The 25,947-nt window shown below is 57.7% G+C and overlaps 1 protein-coding gene across 1 annotated transcript; it reads right to left on the bottom strand.

Annotated features, from left to right (window-relative positions):
* Nucleotides 1-4,083: 4,083 nt before the first annotated feature.
* Nucleotides 4,084-9,825, bottom strand: LOC120513163 (GRB2 related adaptor protein). Its single transcript, XM_039732300.1, has 5 exons — nt 9,697-9,825; nt 8,523-8,620; nt 7,456-7,578; nt 5,728-5,896; nt 4,084-5,211 (listed from the first exon to the last, which is right to left on the bottom strand). The coding sequence occupies exons 1-5, from the start codon at nt 9,772-9,774 to the stop codon at nt 4,888-4,890; spliced, it is 792 nt and encodes a 263-aa protein (XP_039588234.1). The 5' UTR covers nt 9,775-9,825; the 3' UTR covers nt 4,084-4,887.
* Nucleotides 9,826-25,947: the final 16,122 nt, after the last annotated feature.

Genomic DNA, 25,947 nt, shown 5'->3' with positions numbered 1-25,947 from the left:
GCCAGAACACTTCAAAGCTGCACTGAGGCAGGTTTAGACTGGATTTTGGGAAGCATTTCTTTGTGGAGAGGGTGTTCCAGTGGTGGAACATGCTGCTTAGAGAGGTGGTCAAGGCCTCAAACCTGTCAGTGTTTAAGAGGCATTTGGACAATGCCCTTAATTTTTTTTGGTCAGCCCTGAATTGGTCAGGCAGTGGGACCAGATGATTGTTGTAGGGCTCTTCCACAAAACCATTTATTTATTCTGTTCTGTCCTGTCATGTCCTGTCCTGTCCTGTCCTGTCCCTCCTTCTACAGAGTCTGCAGCGTGGTCACAGCAACGTCACCAGATCTGGCTGTGACAGATTTTATTAATAACTGTGAGAAGGACAAAAAACCCCACCCTGGACTCACCAGTTGGTGCTCACAAGCCAGAAATGTGGAAGCTCTCCTGAGCTTTTCTCTTGGAAGCTCAGCCGGAGACGAATTTCAGGAATTGGGGTCAGATTCTTGCGCCAATGCAAAGAAGGGAAGTGCCACGGGCTGTGTGTCTGTCCCTGGCGTTGGTGTGGCTCATCTGGATTCACAGCCGGGTAAATGAGGGCCCTGCCTGAGTCAGGCTCCCGGGGCCAAGCCGCCTGTCTGGCCGGCTGCTCGGCCACCAAAGTGCTCCTCTCTGCAGGCACAGGGGCCCTGCTCGCCCCACAGTGACAAATCCTGTGTGGGCTCGTGCCCAGCGCTGGCCTGGCCCCTGCAGGAGGTGGCAGCAGGGCTGGGGGACACAGGAAGGTGACAGCTGGTTGTTGGGATCATGGAATCGCTGAGGTTGGAAAGGATCACTGAGTCCAGGGCAGCACTGCCAGCTCCAGCACTGCACCGTGTCCCCCAGTGTCACCTGGGGAAGGTGCAGGGGTTTGGCTCCCAAAGAGCACCAGCTCAGGAGGGGTTCCAGGTGGACCTGGTGACTTCAGGGCTGACCCTGCAGGGATTCCCCAGGGCTGGGGTGACATCCCCACGCCGTGGCCTGCTCAGAGACTGCTGCAGCCGAGACTGAGGGAGCTGCAGCCAAACCTGGGCGTTTTAGGTGAAATCCCAGAGCTGGGGACAGCAAATGGGACAGAGGTGAGCACCGAGCCAGCAGCCAGGACCTCTTGGGGTGTGAAGGAGATGGCCCAGATGGGTGCTGCAGTGGGTGTGTGGCGTGGCAGGAGCGTGCTGTGGTTTTGGCCGCCTCAGCCGCTTGCTCCAGGTGTTTTTATTGTGCCAGGAGATTTACAGACTCTTTCACGGGGTGTGTGCATTAATGATTTATTGCATGTGGGGTAAATGCTGCATCCCAGCCACTGTGTGCCGTGTGCTGGCTCTGCTGCTGGGGGTGGATTGGGGTGGCAGAGCCCCACACCTGCAGCATCACCACACCCGGTCCTCACCTGGGTGCCCATCTCCCCATCCCGGGGGTTTCCTCACCCCACAAGGTGAATTTAGCCCTGAATTGGGTGCAGCCCCTGTTTGCAGGCTGAGCAGGTTGGTCTCATCATTCCAGGTGTCCCCGGGTGGATCCAGCTGGACAGGCAGCACCCGCTGCAGACACGGCCCCTTCCTGCAGATGGAAGCGTTAATTACAAGGTCCTAACTAATTTTCCATTTTTAGCAGAGGGCCTAAAAGTGAGGCAGAGGGGTATGACACTGAGCTCTGCTCCTGGCTCGGGGGCTCCTGCTTCCCACTCACTCCGAGGTGCCACCGAGTGTTCAGTGGTGGAGCTGAGGCCTGGGGCAGGCATTTCAGCTGGAATACAACACCCAGACACTGCCTTGCCCTTTGGAACCTTTTCCACCCTCCAGCCAGCAACGATTTGCATGGAGCCGTGCACAACGTGGTGTTTTAGAGAGGGGAAACTGAGGCAGGGAGCGCTGATGGCAGCTTGGCTCAGGGCTGCTGCAGGAAGGAGTCACTGGAGCCTCAGGGCTGAGTCCAGGCTGGGCTTTTTGGCATCCTTGGGATGTGCTGAGCACGGCCTGCGGTCTGCCCACAGCCCAGCCGTGCTCCCAGCGCGCCCCACGCTGCTTTGTGGAGAGTCCCAAGGTGTCACCAGTGGTGTTTGAGACAAACTGGGAGGCTGAGGGCTGTGCTGGTGGAGTCACAGGCAGGAGAAGCAGGCCAGTGCTGTGCAGGGATCACCCGTGCTCGTCCCCGTGCTCCTGCCTGGGCGGGTGCAGCCCTGAGAGCCAGGCAGCCCATCCATATTTATGCCTGACATTAATTTCCATTCATTTCAATATTTTATGAGCGTAACAATTAAAAGAAAAAAAAAAAAAGGGTTCAGCGCTCGTTGAGACATAGAAATAATTGGGTGTTGATGGTCCTGGAGCGCTGCCACCCAAATCCCAAGAGCTGCTGGTGCTGCCCATGCCCAGGAAATTTCCACAACGGTGCAGGAACCTGGCTGGGGATGGGCAGTGCCTGCCCGGGGCTCTGCTGCCTCTGGCCGTAGCCCCGGGTCCTGGTGGGGCTCTGGAGATCCCCCCGGGGCAGCTGCCACTGGGTTTAACTGGGAATAGATCCGGCCTGCAGCGGGCTGGGCAGCACAGGGTCAGGGGTCCTGCAGTGCTGGAGCTGAGGGTGGGCGAGGCACAGGTGGATTTTCACCTCTGAGGTGGGATGTGCTCCTTGCTCCTCCACCGGTGTCCTGCCAGGGTCTGGGCATGGTGGCCATGGCAGAGGCAAAGGGGGGAGAGGGGGTGAAGGGGTGCAGGGCTGGCCCCCACGCTGCCAGGGGTCTCAGCGTGTCACTGTGCTCTGTCCCCCAGCCTCCGTGGGCTGTGTGGACCCTGAGGAGTGCGCCTGTGAGTGTGGGGCTGCTCCAACATCACTGCCCTAGGCTGGTGGTTGAGCCTCCAGCCGGGTCCGGTCATACACGGGGGTGGCAGGGACAGTGGCACAGGGCTGTGGCAGAGGGCAGTGGCAGAGGGTGGTGGCACAAGGCGGTGGCACAGGGCAGTGGCAGAGGACAGTGACACAGCACAGTGGCACAGGGCGGTGGCACAGGGCTGTCCCACATCCCCGTTGCCCCCGGCGGTGCCCGCGGAGCCGCGCTCGGTGCCCGCAGGCAGCGCTGGGGAGTGCCCGGCTCGGTGCCCCCGGCTCGGTGCCCCCGGCTCGGTGCCCCCGGCCCAGACACAATGACAGGGAGCGAATCTGGGTCAGGGCTCCGGCCGCGCTGTGCCCAGGCTGGGCCGGAGCAGCGGCTGGTTCTTGGCATTCCCACGTCCGGAGGGTGGGAAGGGGATGGGCGGCGATGCCGGGACTGGGGGTCCCGTCTTGTCCCCCTTGGGAAGAGGGGTGCCTGTCTCAGAGCGGCTTAGCCCCTCCCTGGCACTGGCACTGGCTTGGCTCCGGTGACAAGGGTGTGACAAGGCAGGAGAGCTTTCCCCGGTGGATAATGAATGTTTGCGAAGGGCTTTGCCCGCCCGGGGCGGGAGGCGCTGCCGCGGTGGATCCCGAGCAGCTTCCCCAGGACAGAGCCAAGGAAATGAGCTTGGCACAGGGAGAAAAGCTCTGTGAGCTGCAGGTTTGAGGTTTTCCTCAGCGTGGGTTGAGTTCTGAGTAGTTGTCAGGGGGTCCCAAATGCCCCCACACCCAGCAGGGAGGGGATGCCACATCCTGGGATGGAAGGTTCCTTAAAGATCATCTCGTTCCAGCCCTGAGAAAAGGGCTTTGACTGTGGTGGGGCAAAGAGCTCCAAGCTCCCAGACCTGGGGGTCTGAGCTCCAGGAGGTGGCTGTCCCCAGGCTCATCTGTCCCCCACACTCAGCATGTGTCTGTGCCAGGTTCCTGCTCAGCCACCCACGGCCACGGGACGCTGGCTGTGGCCCTTGGGGACACCACAGGACCCCCGTTCTGGGCCCGTGTCTGTGCCATCAGCACCTTTGTCCTGATGTGTGTCAATATTTCCTGTCATGCCTGTTTTGCCCAGCACCCTGACAGCCCCTGAGGTGGGCAAGAGTGCTTGGAGAGGAGAAAAATGAGGATTTGGGTGGTGGTTTTTATTTGTTTGGGATGTGGTGTTTAAATCCACGGGTGCAGTGATTTGGGTGTTCTGGGCACTGCATTCCCTGAGTGCATCCCAGGGGGTGTGAGGTGTGGGGGGCATTTGTGGGGGCAGAAAATCCCTGGAGGGGGTTTGGGACAGGCACTGGGGTGGGGAAGTGGGGGATGCAGGGAAGTAAAACTGCAGGGAAGCAGCACTGGCATGAATGGAGGGATGGGATCACCCTGGCAGTGCTGGGAAAGGAGCGGCCACTCTCAGGGGCAACACCCAAACACATTTTACTGGCCCTAAATAAAAATAATATAAAAAAGCACCACAATTCACAGCTATGAACAGCACCCACAGGATGGAATCCCTGTGGATCAGCCTTCCCTGGTTCCCTGAGTCCTGGAATTCCTCCGTGGAGTTGTGGGTTCTGGTTGTGTCCTGCCTGCCTGCAGCCCTCCCTGGAGCTGGGGCTTTGCTTATGGGGTTGGGAGAGGATTCAGGGTTGGGAGAGGATTCAGGGTTTGGGGGTTTGGGCTCCCTCCCTCTGTTGCTGTCACCCCACTGGATTTTGCCTCTGGAAAAGTTTTTATGGCCATGGTTGTGGCACACTGGCAGTGCTGCCAGCCCCATCCCTGGGCTGGGGGTCACGCACCAGGGGGACAAGGACCAGGCACCATCCTGGGGACAAAGGGACACTCAGGCTGTGTGGGCAGCTCTGGTGAGGGGGGACAGCGGGGCCAGGTCCTGCCTGGTCAGCGGCGGCGTGGTGAGGGTCACCTGTGGATGGTCACTCAAAGGTCACTTGTGGATGGTCACTCAAAGGTCACCTGTGGATGGTCACACAAAGGTCATTCTGCATGGTCACTCGAAGGTCACATGTGGATGGGGTGGACGTAGCTCCGTGGGAAGAGCCCGACACGGCCGTAGATCTTCCCCTGCCACCAGTTGGGGTCGGGGCAGCCCAGGACCTCAATGATGTCCCCACGGAGGAAGGGCAGCTGGGAGCCCTCCTGGGCTGAGAAGTCGAACTGGGCTTGCACGAATCGGGGTCTCTTCACCGGCAGGGAAGCCGAGGGCTGGGGTTGGTGGGAGGAGAGGGGTCCCCACCTGCCAGCCCCTGGCACTGGGCAGCACTGCCAGGGTCCTGGTGGGGACACTGTGCCACCACGGGATGAGCATGAGCCTTGGGATGCCTGCTGTGGAGAGACAAGCAAGGAAAGGGAAGAGTGGATTGCTGGGAGATCCCAGATGCAGGGCAACACCCCGGGGCACAAGACTCCCTGTTCTTGCTGCTGGGACACCCCAGAAGGGTGCCCAGGGAGGCAGTTGGCACCCTCTCCTTCCCAGGTCCTTCCAGGTACTGGAGCCTTCCCCATCCCAGCTCCCAGTTTTGTCACCTCCACAACCACTGCCCCAGGGCTTGGCTTTGCTGGAGTTTGGCCGTGCCCTGTCCTGGCTCTGCCACCTGCCCTGGGCATCACCCCTGGCCCGAGGGACAGGGATGTGTGCCCTGCCCTGCCCCCTGAGCTGCCCCAGCAGCTCTTCCTCCCTGCAGCACCGCCTGTCTCAGGCTGCTGCACCTCTCCTGCTCCTCACCCCCAAGCCAAAGGGTGAGTGCCAGGCAGGGATGTCCCTGTCCCTCTGCAGGGACACTGAGCCTCCAGGGGGCTCACGCAGGGGTTTGGGACCCACAGCCCCACCCGTGGTGGTACCTCCTGGGCCTGCTCCTCGTCCCACAGGAAAACCTGCTGCTCTTTGGAGATCGTGGTCATCCTGTAGAAATCCACCAGCTTGTTGAGGGAGTTGAACTTTTCCTCCCAGAGGAAATATTTGCCGTTCCTCTCCCTGAGCACCTTGAAGTGCTGGACGTGCTTCCCGTAGCTGCAGAAGGAGGATGGATGGATGGATGGATGGATGGATGGATGGATGGATGATGGATGGATGGATGATGGATGGATGGATGGATGGATGGATGGATGAGGATGGATGGATGGATGGATGGATGGATAGATAAATGGATGGATGTCACACTGGGAACATCCTGGCAGCATCCCCTGAGGTGGGTAAACCCTGGGGTCGGAGTGAGCCCGTGGGTCTCACTGCACCCCTCCTGCCATGATGGTGGCACTGGGGTTGTTCCTGGCCCTGCAGTGAGGACCCACAGCTGAGCCCTGCTGCAACTCGCCCCACAGGCAGCTGAAGCTGGTGCCCAGCCCTGGCACAGTGGGAGCTCAGGGGGGTGGCAGCGTGCCAGCCAGGTGGAGGGCAGGTGGCTTTGCCCAGGGCCACATCTGGGGAAGGCGTGGTGAGAGCTGCAGGTCTGGGCACAAGCCAGGAGGCTGCAGAGGCTGGGATTGTGCTCCTGGGGACCCCTGTGCTGCAGGAGGACGGGGCAGGCAGGCTGTCCCTTGCTGTCACCTCGCAGGGCGTGCCTGGGGTGCCAGGCTGCCCCGGGCAGGGGCGGGACCTGCTTGTGCTGCCGGTGACTCGGCAGAGCACGGCTCCCTTTCATTAGGGGCAAGAACCTCCCAAAACGTTCAATTAGGGATTAAAAGTGTGAGAAAGTGCCTGGCTGGCCTGGGGCTGCCCCCTGCTCCCCAGGCCGGGGCAGGGCAGGGGTGAGATCCCCGGGGACAGGCTCTGCCCCTTGTACAGCCGGTGCCAAAGTCATGGGGATGCTGAGTCCTGCATCCCTGGGGTTGCTGAGCCTTTCCTCCCTGGGATGTGAGCCTTTCATCCCTGGGATGTGAGCCTTTTCTCCCTGGGATGCTGAGCCTTTCCTCCCTGGGATGTGAGCCTTTCCTCCCTGGGATGTGAGCCTTTCCTCCCTGGGATGTGAGCCTTTCCTCCCTGGGATGCTGAGCCTTTTCTCCCTGGGATGCTGAGCCTTTCCTCCCTGGGATGCTGAGCCTTTCCTCCCTGGGATGTGAGCCTTTTCTCCCTGGGATGCTGAGCCTTTTCTCCCTGGGATGTGAGCCTTTTCTCCCTGGGATGTGAGCCTTTCCTCCCTGGGGATGCTGAGCCTTTCCTCCCTGGGATGCTGAGCCCTGCATCCCTGGGGATGCTGAGCCTTTCCTCCCTGGGATGCTGAGCCCTGCATCCCTGGGGATGCTCCGGGCTTTGCTGCCCCGGCCCCAGCCCCACCATCACCCACGGGGCTGTGTTTAGGGGTGTCCCTGCCAGGGCAGCGGTGCAGGCAGCAGCGGGGATGGAGGCGGAGCTGTGCAGGAGAGGAAGGAGCGGAAGGAGAGGAAGGAGAGGAAGGAGCGGAAGGTCCCGTGCCAGGCGTGCTGGATGAGCTGGCACCCGGCTCCGCAGCCCCTCCGAGGTGGCCAGCACAGGGCAGGGTGCTCAGCCCTTCCCAGCCCACACCAGGGCGGCCCCAAAGCGGGGGCTGCAGGGACCCTTCCCCTCCTGCCGCCTGTCCCCGGGGCACTCACCTGACGGAGAGGGAGAACTCGCCCGGGGCGCTCTCGCTGTCGCGGATCAGGAAGGCTCCCAGGTGATCGCGCTGCAGCAGCCGCTCCTCTGCCAGCTGCCGGGACATCCTGCCCGCGTACCACCTGCGAGGGGCACCGGGCTGAGCCAGGCGGGCCCCCCGGGCACACGGGGACACCGCGGCGCCGCATCCGCAGCCTGCGCGGTGGAGGCACCGAGATTCCCGGGAGAGGGGTCGGCATCGGGCTCCTCACAAGGCTGCGACCCTCCCCCGGCAGTTTCTCCCTTCCTTCCCCCTCTTGGTTCACCCCGGAATTGTCGGGGGGCACCGCAGGGTGCTGTGGGCGCGCTGCCCCCTCCGCGTCACCGACAGCTGCCCCCGCATCCTGTCACCTGGGCTGTCACCGCGCCTGTCCCCTCCTCCGCTTCCCTGCGCCCCTGGTGGGAGCAGCCCTTCCAGGTGGAGAGCAGAAACCCCCCGGTGCCAGGATAAACCCCTCCTGCTGCAGCTCCTTTGCTGTGTCCCACCGCTGTGCCCGGTATTTCAGGTGCCTGGGCTGGGAAGATTCTCTGCTGCTGTAAAAATGATCAGCACAGAGGCAGCCCCGCAGGTGCTGCACGGGAGGCTGCGTCTCGCCCATCCCGGTTGTTATCCCAAGCTGGAGGAGCAGTGGGATGTGCCCCGGGCTGCCCCGAGCCCACGCGCTCGCTCTGGCATTTAAATGTGATTTACCAGGGGCTAAGGATAAATAAAACACAGGTTCAGTTGGCGATGGATTAGGCTGGGCTTTAATAACGTGCTAATAGGATTGTGTTTAATGCAGTCATAATCCCATAAGGTTTTCTTGTTCCCCAGTTATCATTTATTCAGTGGCAGCTCGATGTGAGGGTTGGATTTTTGGGGGTACGTGGGTGTGCTGCTGCCTCCTGTCCCCTTGGGCTGTGGTGGCACCGGCAGACTGACCCCCTCCATCTCTGTGACTCAGTTTCCCCACGTGTGGGACTACCCTGGCTCACGTCAGACCTTTGAGAACTGGGATTGCTGCCTCCCTGGTGGGATGGTACTTACGGGTGTGGCTTGACCTTGATGTAGTTTTTGGGGACAAAGCCCTCGCGGCCGAACAGCTCAGCCTTGTACCAGTTCTGATCATCCTCCATGTTGAGGATCTGAGGTGGGAGAGGAGCAGGGAGGCGTCAGCCTGGCTGCCATTCCCCTGGGACGGGGGCTGAGTGTGACCCCATTGCTGCTCCAGACCCCACAACGCCCCCCAACCATCCCCGGGGGAAAAGGGGGCCCTGGCAGTGCTGGCACACTTGGGGGTTCGGGGTCACAGAGCCGGGAGGTGCCCGCTGTTGTCCCAAAGCCCTGCCCGGGGCAGAGGGTGGGATCTGTCCCTGGAGCAGCCAGGAGGTGAGGCAGGCCCCCGCGTCCCCCGGCACGGTGGCAGCGGGTGCTGTCACCGCTTCCGTGTGACAACATTTTCCAGCCTCCCCCGCAGGGGCCCGGCTCAGCTGTGAAAACAGGATCTGAAACCCGGGGCCAGGGCACGGGGAAAACACGCCGGGAGGCAGGGATGGCACGGCGGGTCTGGGGCTCTGGGATCCAGCCGGGATGTGCCCCTGTCCCCCCGGGGGGCTGCAGGGTGCCAGGGGTCCGGGAGGAGCCCGAGAGGGATGAGCACACGGGCAGGGAGGGGGGGCTCTCACTCCTGTTGCAGGGCTGCTGCCCCCCAGGGATGTCCTGAGCGCCCCTGGAGCTTTTTGGGATTCCCAGGTGGCATCTAAGAGCCCACCCCAATGCCAGTGCCTGGGTGGGTGTTTGGGCACATGGTCCCTGCTGCCGGATCCCTGTGACTTCCAGTGCCTCCCAGACAAGGAAAACGTGTCCCCCTGTGACCTCCAGTGCCCCCCAGACAGGGAAAATGCGTCCCCCTGTGACTTCCAGTGCCTCCTGGGCAGGGAAAAGTGTCCCAGCCCCGAGGGGCTGCCACTGAGCTCAGCTGGTGGCACTGACGGAGGCCACATGCCATGTCCCAGCTGTGGTGTCCTTCTCTGAAGCTGTGCCCACAGACAAGCAGGGAATGCCACTCCACACTCCCAAACCCTCGAGGCCGGCTCCTTGTATCCCACAGAAAGCCCCAGAAGCATTGAAGCCAGGGACAAAGAAAGCACCGGTGTCACCGTGGGCCCACTCCGTCCCCGCAAAGCAACATCACCCAAGCCCCGCGGCTGGTCCCCTGTACCTTCAGCGTGTCCCCTTTGTGGAAGGGCAGCTCGTCCTCCTCCGTCGCCTGGAAGCTGTACAGGGCCAGCGACTCCATGGCCGGGGGGGTCCGCACAGGGGTCCCGGGGCCCGCTCGGGGCTCGGGGCTGCGCTCGCCGTGCGGCGGCGGAGGGCAGGAAACCGAGCTGATGTCAGCGCTGCCGGGGCGCCACGCGGGCCCTGCCGCGGCCACAGCTGCCCAGATGTGCGGGGGGAGCCGTGCCAGCCCACCCCAGTGCCAGGGGATCCATGTGCCCGAGGATGGCAGAAGGATTTGGCGTTTCCCCCGCGGTGAGTGGAGGGCAGCGGCCAGGTTTGGGTGGGAACGGGGTGGGGATTTTGGGAGGATGGTGTTTGGACAGCACGGGCAGCGCTGCTGGGGGGGTCTCTGCTTGAGGGGCTTGGTGGGAAGGGTTGTTCCAGAAGCAGGAGAATGGCGGCGGGTGGGAATGGCGGGGGCGGAGGGAGGTGGGTGGATGCACACACCTGGTTTCTTTGGAATTCAGAGCGAACCCTCCGTGGCTCGGCTCTGAGCAGCGAGCTCTCAGCATTATCAGAGCGAGCTCTCAGCATTATCAGAGGATGATTTTGCTTCTTTGGGCTGCGGCCCCTCGAGCGGGTTGGTTTTTCCCAGTTTTCTTCTGCAGGGCTCAGGGAATAAAAATCCCTTTTAGACTAAAACTGAGCACTGAAACTTCCCGCTGCTCCCGTGGGCGTCAGGCACCGACTCTGCAGGGCTCACACGCCGGGGATCATTCCCAGCAGGAAGGTCTCCGGAGCTCTTCAGCCTTCCTGTGTGTGGGCTGGGGCATGGAAAATCCGCCAGACACTGCCTGGTTTGGCTGAGAGGAATCAAACCAGGGACAGCTGCAGCGCAGTCCCTGCCCGAGAGTTTGGGCATTTTCCAGCGCTGCTGCCATCTGCCCGGGGTGGGATGAGCCATGCTGCTTGTAGGGCCACTGTGGGGACACGGGCTGGAGATTCACCTCTCCCAAACCTTATTCCCAGCTCCTGACTGCATCCAAACAGCAAACGCCCTCTAGCACCCCGCTGAGGCTGCTTCCAGTGCCCGTGGAAGCAGAGAGGGATGTGCAGGGTGTCACTGGGTGTCCCCACACCCAGCGAGGCACAGTCCCCAGGGGTTATCCTGGGATGTGCTGCTCCCAGGGGACACAGAGGTGCTGGGAAGGCCAGGAGGGTCAGGGGGGCCGTGGGAAGAGGATCACAATGTGCTCGGCTGCCACAGGGAGGAGGGGACTCAGCAAATCCCCACATCCCAGAGAGACCCAGGGGATGGGAATGCAGCAGGAAATCATCTCGGGATGAGCTTCCTCTGCCCCTCAGCAGCCCTGGGGAGGGTGGAGCTGGATGTTCCCTGGGGAAAGCAGCCCAGCAGAGCTGCTCCCCCTCTGCTGTGGCCAAGGGCCTGATCCTGTCCCTGCTCCATGATGCAGGGGCCACTCCAGGCCACCCCACATGGAGAACAAGAGGGCAGGGAGGGTGTCTGGGAAGGGGTCGGTGTGGGAGAAACCTGCAGCCCAGGAGTGGGTTATGGGGGTGACAATCAGCTGTGCCTTGGGGACACCAGGAGCAGTTTTGGGGTTTGGATTCCGGGGCCAGCACGGAGGCTTTGGGGACACCTTGGGGTGGCCGGGCTGGAGCCGCACGTGGTCCCGCAGTGCCTGGGAGGGGACACAGGACAGTGGGGTCACACAGGGTCCCCAGGCCAGGCTCAGGACCGGCGCAGGATGGGATCCTGCCAGCAGATGGCAGCAGTGCCCCAAGGGACACTGGGGACACTGGGGACACTGGGGACAGCGCCACCTGCCCCTGCACTCCGGCTCTGGTGAGGCGGGCAGCCCCTTCCACATCTCTGTCACATCACAGCCCCTCCCCGGGCGGGTCACGGTCCCTTCCGCTGGCTGGTGGCCCTGGTGGCTCGCTGTCCCTGCCTGAGCACACCTGGTCACCGTGGGGTGACAGCAGCGCCCCAGGGCAGGCTGGGCTGGTCCGTGCCCCTTCGCGGGGTCGGGAGCCAAACCCTGCAGAGTTCAGCTGGACCCCAGGTGCCCTGCCGTGAGCCCGGCAGGGTGGCATCCTGGGGGATGTGTCCCCTCACCCCTGTGCCCTGCACGTCCCCAGTGTCCAGAGGGACACAGGAGGTGCCACGTGGTTGCTGCTGGTTGTCAAAGCTTGAACTCTGGGGCTCGGTCCTGAGCTCAGCTCAGCCTGTGAGGAGATCCCAAGGGATGCCATGGATCACCCAAGGGATGCCAGCCTGCCCTGGCTTTGTCACCAGCCCACGCCGCCTCTCCCTGTGAGCTGTGAGCTCCGTGGCCCTGGGGACAGGCGGAGGAAGGTGCCAGGGCTCTGGCATTGCCCTTTCCTGGCTGCAGGGCCATTCCAGGCCTTGGGAGCTGCCTGGAGCTCCTGCTGACTCCCGGCTTGCCCAATCTGCCCAGCCCTGTTTCATCAACATCCTGTGTTTACCTGGCTGCAAAATCCCCACGCGGGAGGGAGGAAGAGGAGGGAGGGGAGCCTCTTCCCCTTCCTCTGTGGCCTGGGGAGCTTTGTTATGGACAGCACTCCGGGCTCCCCAGCTCCTCTCCGGCCTCTGCCTCAGTGACCCCTTGCTCTGCCCATGGAGGGGGTGTCTCAAGCCTGGCTTTGCCTCCCTGGGGGCAGGTTCAGGGCTGGGCAAGGGGAGCTGGATCACTGCAGACCCAGGGCTTTGCCCCTGGAGCAGGGAGAGGGATGGATCTGCCCCAGGACACGGCGCTGTGCTGGGGGTTGGGAGTGCAGCACAGCCAGGATTCAGGCTCGTTCAGGGATGGGGAACGTGGATAAATCCTGTAAAATAAAGGCTGCAGCTGTGGGTAAATCCTGTGGGATAAAGGCTGCAGCTGCCTGTGTGCCCAGGGATGGATTCAGCCCTTCCCATGGGGGCCCGGATGTCTCTGGAGCCCCACTGAGGCCCCGTGCAGAGAGGGAGTGACATCCTGGGCTAGAAAATGCCACATCAGGGCCCCCAGGCAGGATCTCGGTGTCAGCACTTTCCCCCCAGAGCAGAGGCCACGTCGGTGACTCCTGAGCACTGGATCTTGTGTGTAACCCATCCCCTCAGCCCACACTGAGGAACCTGTATCACCATTTACACCCTGGTGTAGCTGAGGACAGAGGGTCAGACCCCTCTGGACCTCACATTATCCCACAGGATCTGTAGGAAAACATCTACAGGAGGAGCAGACACAGGGACGATTGGTCACACTGGGTCCAGCGTGGCCAGGAAAGGCTCCTTGAGGTGCTGGTGCTCTCCAGATGTGCAGCTGCATCTCCTCAGGGTCAGCAGGGGTGGCTGGGGCTGGTATTGGGGTTTTTGAGCTGGTAAATCAGAGCAGAGCCCGCTTGCCTGTGATGTAGGTGGGTTGGGAGTGGGACTGTGCTCTCACGGGAGAAGCCCGAGGGCAGGGGGCTGGTGGTGGGGCCTCACTTTCTGCTTTTGGCCCCAAAAATGGATCTGGAAAAGAAGTGGATATCATGAAGCTTTGGGTGTGGAATTCAACCCCAAACCTGCAAGAAAGGATTGCTGACAGGGTCATCCCAAACAGCCTCTCCAAGAGGGAGACAGCCTTGGATGGTGGCTGGGATTGAACTCCTGGGAAAGGCCAAACCCTGTTTGGGTGGGGAGGGAGAGCCCAGACGAGCAGCCAAGGGAACAAACAGTGGGGGCTTCCTGGGAGAGCCCAGACGGAGCAGCCAAGGGAACAAACAGTGGGGGCTTCCTGGGTGTTCCCAGGACTGTTTTGGGCTGCTGGGTGAGGTCACTGTCAGTGCCTGGGCTGGGATGGGGGCTCGGGCCAGGATCGTTTACAGAGGTGTGAACCATTAATGGCTTAATCATCAGCTGCAGGTTATTTGCCTCCCTGGGCTCTATAAAAGGACCTGGAGGCCGCTTCTGGGGTTTGGACCCAGGAGAAGGGAGTGTTCTTTCTTGTGGCTGTGTCTTGGAGCTGCTCCTGAGATCCTGCTGTTCCCTGGGATGCACCAAGAGCAAAGGTGAGCTGTCCCTCTGTGTGGTGGCTGTGTCTTCCCTGGTGTCACCAGGAGAGGATGGAGCTGTCCAGATCCACCTGGAGCAGGTCCTTGGTGTCCAGCTGGCAGCAGATCTTGTGTGTCCCATGGCTGTGGTGTCCTGGGACCTTGCTGTGGTCACTGACACACCTGGGGGTAACTCTGGGACCTGCTGGGTGCCCTCATGCAGGTCAGGCTCTGCTCCAAGCTGTGGGAGGAATGTTTTCTGCTGAATCCTGCTGTGGAAATGTCTGATGGTGACTCCTGGGATGAGCAGCTGTGTCCGGCCTGCAATCTCCATCCTTGGTGCTGGGCTGTGGAGAAGCCCAGGTCCCCATGCTGAAATTTCCCAGATGGGCACGGATGGGAGCTGGGAATGCTCTGCCAGCCCTTGTGGGTCCTCAGAAGCCATTCCCAGAGAGCTGAAGCTGGAAACCCCCCCGTGCTGCATTCTGTCAGCGCAGCATGGGGGTGCAGAGGGTCCAGCACCGCTCTGATTCACATGGGACACAAACAAAAAAGGTTCCTTTAAGTGGAAGTCCCAAAGCAGCGGGCAGGAGCTGGGATTTGGGTGTGGAGGCTGTTTGCTGTCGCTGTTTGCCATGGGGGGAGGCTCCTCACTGGCAGAGGAGCCACCCATGGGCAGGGGATCTCCGCGGCTCCCGCAGGGCTCCTTTGAGGGGAAGCTGGAGTTTGGGCACAGCCAGGCTCAGCCTGAACGGATTCCAAGAATCTCCCCCTCAAGCAAGAGCATCTGTTATTTTTCTAGGAATTAAAAAGAAAAGCCCGCCGCGGAAGGCTGTGCTGTGTGCGTAGGTGAGGGGACCGTGCTGTCACCCTGCTGTCACCGCCGTGACTCAGCCGGGGGGCTGCCACTCCCGGCAACAACAGCAACAACAAAAAATAAATGTAGGGAGAAATTGTGAATGATCGCCGGCTGCCGGTGACTGAGCTCCGGGCTGGTCAAATTTTGGTTCCTCCTTAGGGCTGGCTGGTTAACAAAGAAGTTATTAATAACCAATTAACCACAGCTCACGTCACTCCTTCCTCTGGGAGTGTGGCAAGAGCGGGCCTGGTTCCTCCTTCGGCTCCGTACCCACCCTGCTGCTTTGGGGGGACATTGGGGCAGCTGTCCCCTCCCTGCAGGGCTGCTGGGGATGGGGACGTGCCCAGGTGACACCTGCCAGGGCCACGGTGACACCTGCCAGGGCTGTGCGGGACCGCCAGCACAGAGGTGACCCGAGGCTGGCACACGGTGTGTTTGGCTGCGCTGCTGGTGGGAGAGGCAGGAATTTGGGCAGTGCCAGCGCAGATGGTGACAGCCGTGGGGACACGGAGGGAGGAGGAGGAGGAGGAGGAAGGTCCCTGCTGGCCAGTGATGTGCGCGGTGCCACATCCCGGGCAGAGCCGGATGCGCAGAGAATCCGGGCACTGTGCTGCTCCTGAAGCTGCCTATTCAGGGCTCGGAGGGCAGCACAAGAGGGAGGAAGCGGAGGAAGGGGGAGCACTGAAGGCCTCTGTGTGTGGCCGGACGGATGCAGGTGCAGCTGTGGATTCCCCGGATGCTCCACGCTGCCCTTTCTCGAGGGGAGTCCCCCCAGAGCCCCCAGCTCTGCTGTCACTCTGATTTATTCCTCTTGCCACACTGCCCAGTGCTGCCTTTTTTTTTTCTTTTTTTTTTTTTTTCTGTAGGTCTGTGTGGATTCTCTGAAATGACACCCAGGGTTGGGCTGTCCCTCATTTCTCTGACCTCTCTCCTCTCCTCAGCTGAGTATCTGCAGGAAATGTTTAGCAATTAAGTAGCTGTGAAAACTCTGCCCAGCCTGTCATCAGCTGGGGCTGAAATCAGCCCCGAAGGATCCATGGGAGAATCCACACACGTGGCCTTGCCTGTCCCAGCCCACGCCCTGCTGCTCCCTTTGGAAAACCAAGCTGAATAAAGCTGCTGCTCTGGTGGCAGAGCCCTCTCAGGGCACTTTTCCTCAGTGGTGATTTTCACCTGTGCAAGGCAAGAGGAAAAAACTGAGTGCAGATTTTTCAGGAAGCCACAATAAAACTGATGAATTCCTCCCAAGGGCTGTGTTGGGCTGTGATTTCTGACACATCAGCTGTGGCAATCCAGGGTGATTTCACTGAAGCCTCTCCAGATATCTGTGTGTAAATGAGAGCAGGATCTGGCCCGTGTTAAAGGAACACTGCCCAGGGGTTTGCTCCAAGATGTGTGTTCTTGCTTTCTGCTCTCTTAGCAAACGCAGCACTCCTAGGAGGCAATTCTGCATCTTAAATAGAAAGCCAAGGCAGTGCTTTCTCTTGAAGTATTCCTGTAGAGCTGGGAACAGCATTTGCTTCAATGGAAGAGTTTGAGATCCCCAGGAAAATGGGGCCTGACCCCCTCCCTGTGAAGCTGATGGCAAAGGAACAGCATTGCCCTGACAGGGCTCATGATGTGAGGCACTAACATTAGCACAGGTAATAAAAACCCTCCCCATGTAGGTGTGTTTGGCACAAGATGCATTTGCAGTAGCAAGCAAAGCATTTGGCAAAATCCTGTAAAATATCTGTTTCTACACCGTGTTCCTTTCGGCATCTGAAATGCAGATTTGTCATCTTCCTTCCTCCTTCCTCCCCTCTCTTCCTCTCTCAGGCTGAAAGAGGAACTCTGGGTTTTGCTGGTTTTTGGGCTTTGTTTGGGGGGGGCTGGTGGTCACTACAGGCTGAGCAGCTGCTGAGGAGGTGGCGGCAGGAGCCAGTGGTGTGTTGTGTCCTTTTGTCACATTAGTGGCACATGGTGATGTCCTGCTGTGCTGGAGAAATGGCCCTGCTGGTCCTCCCTGCTGCAGAAACTGGGATTCCAGTGCCATTTCATGTCAGGGAGGGTCAGGTTGGATTTAGGAGAAGAGGGTGGCGGGCACTGCCCAGGCTCCCCAGGAATGGGCACAGCCCCAAGGCTGCCAGAGCTCCAGGAGGGTTTGGGCACCACTCCCAGGCACAGGCTGGGATTGTTGGGGTGTCTGTGCAGGGCCAGGAGTTGGATCAATGATCCCTGTGTGACCCAACTCAGCCTGGGAGCAGGAGGCTGGAGGCACCACGGGGCACAGGATGCCCTGGAAGGGCTCAGATGAGCAACAGGGGCAAGAGTTTGATGGTGGGCAAGCTCCAGCTCCAAGTGGAGGGGACAGTGTGCAGGGTGAGGTGGCTGGAGGAGCTCAGGAAACCTCTGGAGCAACAGGAACAGTCTGGACTGGGCACAAAGGACTGGAATCACTTTTGGGAAACCCTCAAAAACAGCTTGGGAAGGGGCTACAGCCCCTCTCCAGTGTGGGCACCTGTGTCTTCCCCCTCTGAAAAGCAAATTAGCACAAATTCTATATCCCAGCCTGATGCCTGCTTGCTGCTCCCTGGGCTGGGATCAGCAATGCAGCCTCCAGTGGTTTGCAGCTCTGCTGTTCTTGGCTCCCCGGGGCAGAGACAGCTCAGTAAATCGTTTTAGCATATGTTTAACTCTCCCTGAGCACCTCTGGGTGCAGAAGGCTTAGGGAATGTGCCAAGTGTCTGCGAGGCTAAGGGTGCCAGTCCATGGAGAGTCTGGGGAAAGGAGATTCCCAGGGATGGAGCTTTTGGGAGAAACCCAGGAGAGCTGAGGAAAACAGCACGTGGGTGCTGCTCTTGGCCTCTGCTCTGAAGGATGGTAAACATGAAGGTCTGGGGCTGGGAGCCAATGTGTGGGAAGATAAGAACATCCATCCTGCTTAAAACCAGGTGTCCAGTCCAAAATCTGAGCACTGGCAGTGTTTATAGCAAATGTTTGAGGATAATGGGAGGGTATAACTGCAGAGGGACTTTTCACAAGGGTGAGTAGTGACAGGATTGGGGGAATGCCTTAAGCTGAAGCAGGGTTAGATTAGGTATTAGGAAGAAATTCTTCCCTGTGAGGGTGGGGAGGCACTAGACCAGGTTGCCCAGAGAACCTGTGGCTGCTCCATTCCTGGAGGTGTCCAAGGCCAGGCTGGATGGGGCTCGGAGCAAACTGGGACAGTGGAAGGTGTCCCTGGCCGTGGGCAGGGCTTGGAGCTGGATGATTTTTAAGGTTCCTTCATATCCAAACCAGTCTATGATTCTCTGATAAGAGGAATACGTGAGTGAGCAGCCAGAACTCCACGCTGTGTTCTCCTTCTTGGATTCAGTAATTCTGGGCACCTCCCAAACTGCAGCTGTGTCTGCAAGATGCATCTTGAAGGAGGCAACCTTGAGTAACAGCATCTCCAGCTCCCTGCCTTCCCCCAGGCTCTGATCTCAGAGCAAAACAAGAGGTCCTGCCCTGCCTGCAGGGAAAACACGGGACTCTCGCGTTTCTCTCTCAAGTGCAAGCTGGAAAAGCTGATGCAGACACGCTCTGGAACCGTAATGAAGGCACAGGGTGCTTGTGTGGAAGTGCCTGTCAGTTGTCATTTAAGGGTCAGTTGGTGGCTTCTTGGAGGAAATGGCCTGCACAGCCCAGCCCTTCCTCCCCAAGTGCTGGAGATCCTGCTGAGTGCAGAGAACTTCTCAGCTGAGCTGAGCAGGTGCCACAAACCCTTCTTCCAGCCCACTGGTGACACATGAGGGGTTTTCATGACATCAGGCATTTTGGGCTTTAGTTTGCACCCTCCTGGACTGGATTATTCAGCTGATGTTTCACCAAAGGCCACTTTCAGTACTGCTAAAATCTGTCGTGGTTGTGCGTGGTTTGCACCCTGTGCCCCTCCCAAAATGCTCTGAGTGACGTGGAAGCATCTTGAGGGACAGAGGAAACTTGCTGTCTGTAGCAACTTGCTCTGCAGTTATTTTTGGTTGAGGTTATTGTGGTTTGTGTCCCAGAAAAGACGGGGCTGTGCACAGCCAGTTCCCAGCAGTGCTGGTGTTTGCCTCTCACCTTTTCCTATCAGAGATGTCTGATTTCTAAAAATCAGAAGGCAACAGACCCCTTTGACCTCCTCTCGTGTTCACAGGGTCAGGGAGCAATCCTGTATTTCTCCATCTCAGTCCATAGGAATGTGGAAGCTTGTAGGAGTATTAATTACAGCCAATTATAACCTGCTTGACTGGCTAAGGTGTTCAAATGGCTCCTGAGACTTGCTGTTGTTGAAGAGGAATGTTCTCCTTCCACCAAGTTTTTGAGGAGCTCAGAGCAGGGCTGATCCATGGGGCAGCTTGGCTGGGTTGTGTTAGGATTGAACACGTTCTGGAGGAATTCTGGCCTGCAGTGCTGTGCAGTTTGTTTGCTTTGTGGAGTCCTGATGGCTTGTCACGAATCTCTTCCAGCCCAGCTGGTGATTATTTTTTTAATCTGCTTGTTTACCACACAGGGACCGTGTATTTACAGCTCTGCAGCATTGTTTAGGGTTTTTTACAGAGTGAAAGTTCCTGGGAAGCCTGTTGAGGATGAGATGGGGCAGCAGGGACAAGTTTGGAGTCACAAACGTGCATGCAGATATGAAAGTTTCAAGTGGCTCTGTGAGCCTGGGAATGGAGGAAGTTACTTGCAGAAGTGGGAATCAGAAACCCAGAAATTGGGCCAACCAATTAAGTGACTGGCTGGATGCTGTGCAAACACAAACCAAGCAGACAGCTCTCAGTTTTCATCTGTCAAGGGGGAAAGCTACCAGCTTTTCAGTGATGGGCATCCAGCTGGAATCCAGGGATGTGGCAGCGCTGTTCCAGCCTCCCTGTTTAAAAAACACAAAACACCTGCAGCTTCCAGTACTTGCTCTGCTTTGGGGGGGTCACATCTTTGTGTTTGAGAGCAAGGCTCTGAAATTTGAGCCAAAACTGGCTGTAGCTGTGCAGCTCAGCTGCCAGGGTTGGAGCTGAGGAGCTTTCCAGGCATTGCTTGCTCTGGGAGCAGAGCACGCATGGAGGAAGCTCCAGTTGTCCCCATGAGTCCCAAAATCTCTGTGAGCACCACACTGTGGTGTGATAATGCTGATTTCAGTGTTGGCACCCCTGAGTCACTCCAGCTAAGGGGTGGATGATTTGCTGAATCTGATTCCTGTGGGGAAGGAGGTGCTTTCTGGGGTTTCGTGCTTAAAAATGCAACTCCTTGTGCTGGACCATGTCCTGTGCCAGCAGTGGCCACAGGCTGGATGCTTGGTTGTAGCTACACACAATTTTCCCCCCCTTCTCTACGAGTATACAAAGTCTGTTGCCACCCTTTCCAGCCAAAATCCCAGTCCCGACAGGAGAGAGGAGACCCAAATTCCAGAGGATTCTGCAGAGCCAGGAGTGTAGCTCCTGACACGTTCCTCAGAGCCAAGCCCACAGGGCGTTTTCCCTCAAGGTCAGAAACAGCTGGGAGGAGTGAGGATAATCCCTGGCCACGTGAGATCCTTGTGCAACTGCACAGGTCATCCTGCAGTTTGGAAGTGATTGTGGAGCCTCTATCAGTCTGAGGATGGGCCTGGGGCAAAAGGGAGGGGCTGCCTCTCCAGGTGACATCCTTTGGGTGGCTGCAGGAACGAGAGGAGGAATTCTGATGGGTGATGTTGTCCATCAGCTCCATCCTGGCAGGAAGTGCTCTTCTTGTGACAAGGAAGAAGTCAAGAGGGATAGAACAAATTGTACCAAGCAAAAGGGAGCTCACAGGCTCTGCTTTGGGGAGCCAGATGGTAACAATAAATGAGCCTGACTTTGCTGGGCCTGAGTCTGCCACTCCAAACTGTGCAGATGGTCCGAATGGGTGAGTGCTCCCAGCCTGGAAACAAGCAGCAGATCCAGGCTCTTTGGGTCAAGTGTGTTCCTTGTGTCCTATAAACCCAGAAAAATGCCTCCTCAGCAGTCGGTGTGGCCTTGCACGGCCCTGTCCTCTCTTTTCTGCTGATGTGGGTGCTGATCTGAGCCTCTGGCGAGCTGGTTCAGGGAGCTGAACTGGCTGAGAAGCAGCACTCCCCCCAAAAAAGTGATTAATCTTCACCACAGGTGGTATAAGCTGGTGCTGGTGGCAGGGAGGGAATGGGAAGGGGTGGTGGAGGAAGGGCAGGAACCACAACACCCTGACTTAGGTCAATTAAAACTTGTGGAATTTCACCCCCAGGCTTCAGTGGGATTTAATGTAAGCAGCACCAGTAGCTTTGGCTTCTTGCTGAGGCATGGGAGAAACTGCACCTCCGGAGCAGTAAGGAGAAAGGAATGAGGGAAGGTGCCCACAGATGAGAACAGCTCCAGCTTCTAAAGAAACACAACACTTGGTAATTACTAGAACTAAGCACATTCAAACGTCACTGCCTCCTGCACTGTCAGAGCACATTCATTTTGAGAAAACCAGAATGTGCTGGGCTTGCATTCTCTCTTCTCTTTTCATGAATCTGCCAACGTGTTCAGAAAAGGTCTGGTTTGAATACCCATATTAGAGGTGTATTAATTTTGAACTTGTCAAAAGGAATATTTGCATTGGAAACAGTTCTACAAGTTTGTCTGCACCACGAAGGGAACGAACCCCCCTCCTGCTGGCTCTGTTCTGATTAGCTTGGGTTGCTTCCAGCTGAACTCAGGCACAGGCTCACTGGGCTCTACTCTCCCATCCTTCTGCTTTTCTCCCTTATTTAAAGATGTTTGAAGAAGCCAGGCTAAATATGATGGGAGCTAAACTCTTATTTTGGTTCTCCTCGCTTCGTAGACAAACCCTGGAAGTGTGGAAGGGCTGCAGACCCCGTGGATCTGTGTGTCTAATTGAAGCAGACAAGGCTGTAACTCAGACTTTGCATATTTCAATGAAATATTCATGAATCCAGGAGAGAATAACCCGGGGTGAACATCAAGTTGTATAATCTGAATATATTCTCTATAACTGTCAGCAACATGCAGACAGCTCAGAAAATTCCAGGGAGGGTCTGTGCTTGTTGAGAAACATCTCTCTGCTTTGGCTCGAAGGACAATGATGATTGTGTTTGCCCAGACTATTTAATTAGCAGATTTCCCAAATTGGGCTCTTAGGGACAGAAGTCCCCATTTACCCCATGTGGAAGCATGTGGCTTCCCGGGAAGGCTGGGAAGCTCCAGCTGCCCCTGGAGTGGAGGGTGCCCAAGCTCCTGAGACACGAGGCAGTTCCTCCCTTGGCTGTTTAATCCGGGCTGAGGCGCTGAACATGAAACACACCTTCATTAGGTGATGCTCGTCTCTATTTCTGCATTGATTCCTCTGAAGACCTGCAGGTTAGGAGTGGGAAGGAAAATCAGTAATGGAGCAAAATGACTGTGATTTAGAGCTCGGATTGCACGCAGCCAGGGCCATGCATCAGGATAATGAGATTCAGTCTTGTTTGCTTACAAGCACTGGAGACAGAAGCAGAAAATGTGATCCACCAAGCCAGCTCTCAGGAAATGAGGAACAATAGAGTGAGGAAATCAAATTTCAAACGGCAGGGATATATTTATCGAGTTTTCCTTGGGATTTCTGCAGAGCTTTGGGGCGTTCTCTGTGCAGTGTTTTTTCGGGCAGCCGACATATGGCAGGAGGATTAGATCACTGCAAAGCACCGTTGGTTGTGACCTATTTGTTAATGCGGGGCTGGGGTCAGCGACAGGAGACAAACGCACTTGTCACTGTTTGGGGCTTTTCAAGTGCTGCTCCTGTTGTCCCTCGCACCATGGCCAGACATTTGGAACAAACTCATTAGCTAATTAGTGGTGTGCTCAGCCCCACGTGGGCGATATTCCCATTATGGCTGTGGAACAGGCCCTCCTGAGGCTCCCTGGCAGCTGCTCTTCCCTAGGTTAGTTGGGAGGGCAGCTGGGGGAGGATGTGACTTCCTCATCTTCTCTGGGAGAGCCTCCTGCATTCCAGACATCCCATTCCTTATCCTCCTGCTCCTTTATCCTCCTGCTCCTTGCCTACTCCCACTCTCTGGGTCCAGTGCCACCAGCTCATCTCTGGTGAGCAGTCACAGGAGCAGAGGGCACGGCGTGAAGCTGTGCCAGGAAGGTTTAGGTTATCAGGAAAAGGGTTTTCACCCAGAGGTGCTGGGGCACTGGACAGGTTCCCCAGGGAATGGCATCAAGGCTGCCAGAGCTCCAGGAGTGTTTGGACAACGCTCTCAGTCACAGGGTGGGATTCATAGAATCACAGAACAGTTTGGGTTGGAAGGGATCTCAAAAACCCTCCAGGTCCATCCCTGCTGTGGGCAGGGACACCTTCCACTATCCCAGGTTTCTCCAAGCCCTGTCCAACCTGGTCTTGGACACTTCCAGGGATGTGGCAACCACAGCTTCTCTGGGCAACCTGGTCTAGTGAAAAGTGTCCCCATCCTTGGTGTTGTCCTGTGCAGGAGCACGAGCTGGATTTGATGCTCCTTGTGAGTCCCTTTCATATCCCGAGGATATCCTGGGAGTCTGTGAGCTGCCTTCTCCGTGTGCATTGCTCTGCTGGTTATCAGGGTGGTGCCACAGCTCCTGGTGACCGACTCAGACTGCAAATCGTGGCCTTGGACTCTGGTTCTGCCAACGCAGCTGAAATGTTGTGGGCTGGGAAGGATCAGAGATGGCTCGGGTCAAGCTCCAGGTACAGCCTGCTCCAGAAGGACGGGGCAGGGCTGCAGTGGGAAGTGTTCTGCACCAGCTCCTGGCTTTAAAATCACAGGGCAAACACGGTGACCTCCTGTTGCTAATAGGAAACAAGAGACATAAATCCACTGCCACGAGTCTGCTCCAGGGCCACCAGGAAGAACATCCCTGTGCAGCTTGGGCAGAGCTCTGCTGGAGCAGCTCCACCACTCATGCACCTGCCCAGGGCAGCAGGAGCACTGAACTTTAAGGCATTAACACGGATATAATAATAAAAAAATAAGTGATTTTACTTGGCTGGTTTGTTGTACTCGTACTAAGGGGCTTGATCTGGTTGATAGAGAAGTGTTTTTTTGGTGGAAGCGTGCCAGCTGCAGGAGGTTTTTGCTGGGTTTGCTGATTTGCACACTTAATGATGTAGACAGACACCTGGGATGGAGCTGGGAATGGAGAGGAAGCTGCCTCCTGCTCTGGAGAGCTGTCTGCCAGGTCTGGAAGGAACACAGGCAGGAGAGAAGGCAGCAGGAAAAATCCTGTTCTTCCCATTTTATTTTAACCAAGAGCTTTCTTCTCCTCCTTTAGAGCTGTCAGCACCTGATCATTAGGATTAATGAACGTGCACAGAAACATTGGGTTTCCATCATTGCTGTTTTCTTGCAAAGAAGAAAAGGGGGAAGTATTCTTTCAGCTCGTGCTGATACCATCAGATGTGTGCTGATCCCTTATTTTTTTTCACCCAGAATTTAATCCTGCCTAGCTCAAGGTTAACAGCTAAGCCAGAATCACAGCTTGCTGCAGAAGATTCGGAGCTTCCCAGCTCCCAGATGGTGTTCAAGGCATTGGAATGTGCAGCATTTCTAAACAAGTTGCTTTTAATGCAGCTCACCCGGTGGTTCACTGCAGTCCTCGTTCTTCTGTATTTAAACCTCAAATCTGTGGCAGATTTGATAGTGGCTCCATGGGAGGAAGGGCTGGGCTCTAAGTGGTGGATGCTCCATCCATGGAAGTTTTCAAGGCCAGGTTGGACATGCTTGGAGCATCTTGTGACAGCGGGAGGTGTCCCTGCCCCTGGCAGGGTTTGGAACGAGATGATTTTTAAGGTCCCTTCCCAAACCATTGTGGGATTTGATGAAGTTCGCAGCACTCAGCCTGACCTTCCTTTCACTTAAAAGCAGTGACTCATAAACTGGATTTTGCTCCACATTTCTGTTTTCCTATGCTTTTGTAAGGCACGATTCCTGAGGAATTGGGGTTTTAAATAACCAGCAGCGATCCAAGCAGAGCTCTGCTATCCAGCTTCTCCCCTGGCCCACACCAATCCTGACTGTCTCCCGAGCAGCCGTGTCCCGTTTCCTTGAATTGTCTCCCGTTTTTTTAAGATGGGAACAAATATATTCAGGGAGGACTACAATGGGAGCAGAACCCTCCTCCAGCCCGCGGTGCCGGACACAGGTTTAGTCATTATCCCGAGGGGAAGGACGTGTGCTCCAACCCACCCAGACCATCCGGCTCCTCCTGCCACGTTTGTGCCTCTGTGTCCCTTCGTCACCCGCTGTGGCGACCCTGGTCCATAAATGTGTCCATAAAGTGTCCCCTTAGCCATAAATGTGGTTATTTTACATTGGCGTCTGCAGTGGGAGTATCTGTGCTGTGTGAGGCAATGGGAGCTGTGCCAGGGAGGTTCAGGTTGGACACTGGGAGGGATTTTTCTCATCGAAAGAGTGAATAAATATTGGAATGGGCTGCCCAAGGATGCAGTGGGGTCACTGGCCCTGGAGGTGTTTAAGGAAAAGCTGGATGTGGCACTCAGTGCCATAGTCTAGTTGACAAAGGGACATTTGGCCACAAGCTGGGACTTGATCATCTCAGGTCTTTTCCAAACTAATTAATTCTATAATTCTGCTTTGGAGGCTGCCTGCCCACACTGGACCTCGATTTTTGGGGGGTTACCCTGCCCTGAAATGTATTTCTCCCAGGTGCTGTCAGTGTGGAGGGGGAGTGTGTTCCCCAAGCCTTCTCTTTCCATCAAAGGCAGCCCCAGACCTGCTTTAAAGTGTACCCTGATCCATAAATGTGGTTATTTTGCACTGATAGTCATTATTTTGTATTTTTTGGCCCTGGATTTTGGGGGATCTCTAGCCCTGAGCCCGGTTTCTCCTGGGCTCTGTGAGCGCTGAGGGGGATCCCCAAACCCCAAATCCATCAAACCCAGCCCCGCACCCTCCCTAAAGCGTTCTGACCCATAAATGTAGTTATTTTGTAACGATAAACTTGTTCAGTATTATTTCACCCAGGTTTCTGGGGGACCCCTGAGCGCTTTGAGCACTCAGGGGCCTCCCCAGGCGCTCCCCCGTGCCCGGGGGCCGATCCTGCCTCGCTCCTCACTGGCGCCGGGTCCGGCTGCGGGGAGCCGCGCCAGCAGGGAGGGAAGGAGGAGAAGAGGGAGGGAAGGAGGGGAAAAGGGAGGGAAGCGGGCGCGGGAAGGGCCCCCGGGGGTCCCCGCGGGGAGGGCGCGGGGCCGCGGTGGCCTTTGTTGTCGCCGGTGGGTGGCTGGGCGGGCGGCGGCGGGGACGGGCCGGCTCTCCGCGGCCCCGAGTTTGGGCCTGGCTCCCGATGGGCCTCCCGG

Source organism: Passer montanus, unplaced genomic scaffold (genome assembly GCF_014805655.1).
Source record: "Passer montanus isolate IOZ18808 unplaced genomic scaffold, ASM1480565v1 scaffold8, whole genome shotgun sequence".
Lineage (NCBI taxonomy): Eukaryota > Metazoa > Chordata > Aves > Passeriformes > Passeridae > Passer > Passer montanus.
This window is presented reverse-complemented; position numbering and strand designations above follow the sequence as displayed.

Bases quoted from the DNA above. Each gene is read 5' to 3' on its own strand.
- LOC120513163 (XM_039732300.1), bottom strand. From the start codon at position 9,774: ATGGAGTCGCTGGCCCTGTACAGCTTCCAGGCGACGGAGGAGGACGAG. The intron at 8,621-9,696 runs GTACAGGGGACC...CTCCCACCTCAG, and splicing joins ACAAAGGGGACACGCTGAAG to ATCCTCAACATGGAGGATGA. The intron at 5,212-5,727 runs GTACCACCACGG...GTCTCTCCACAG, and splicing joins ACGAGGAGCAGGCCCAGGAG to CAGGCATCCCAAGGCTCATG.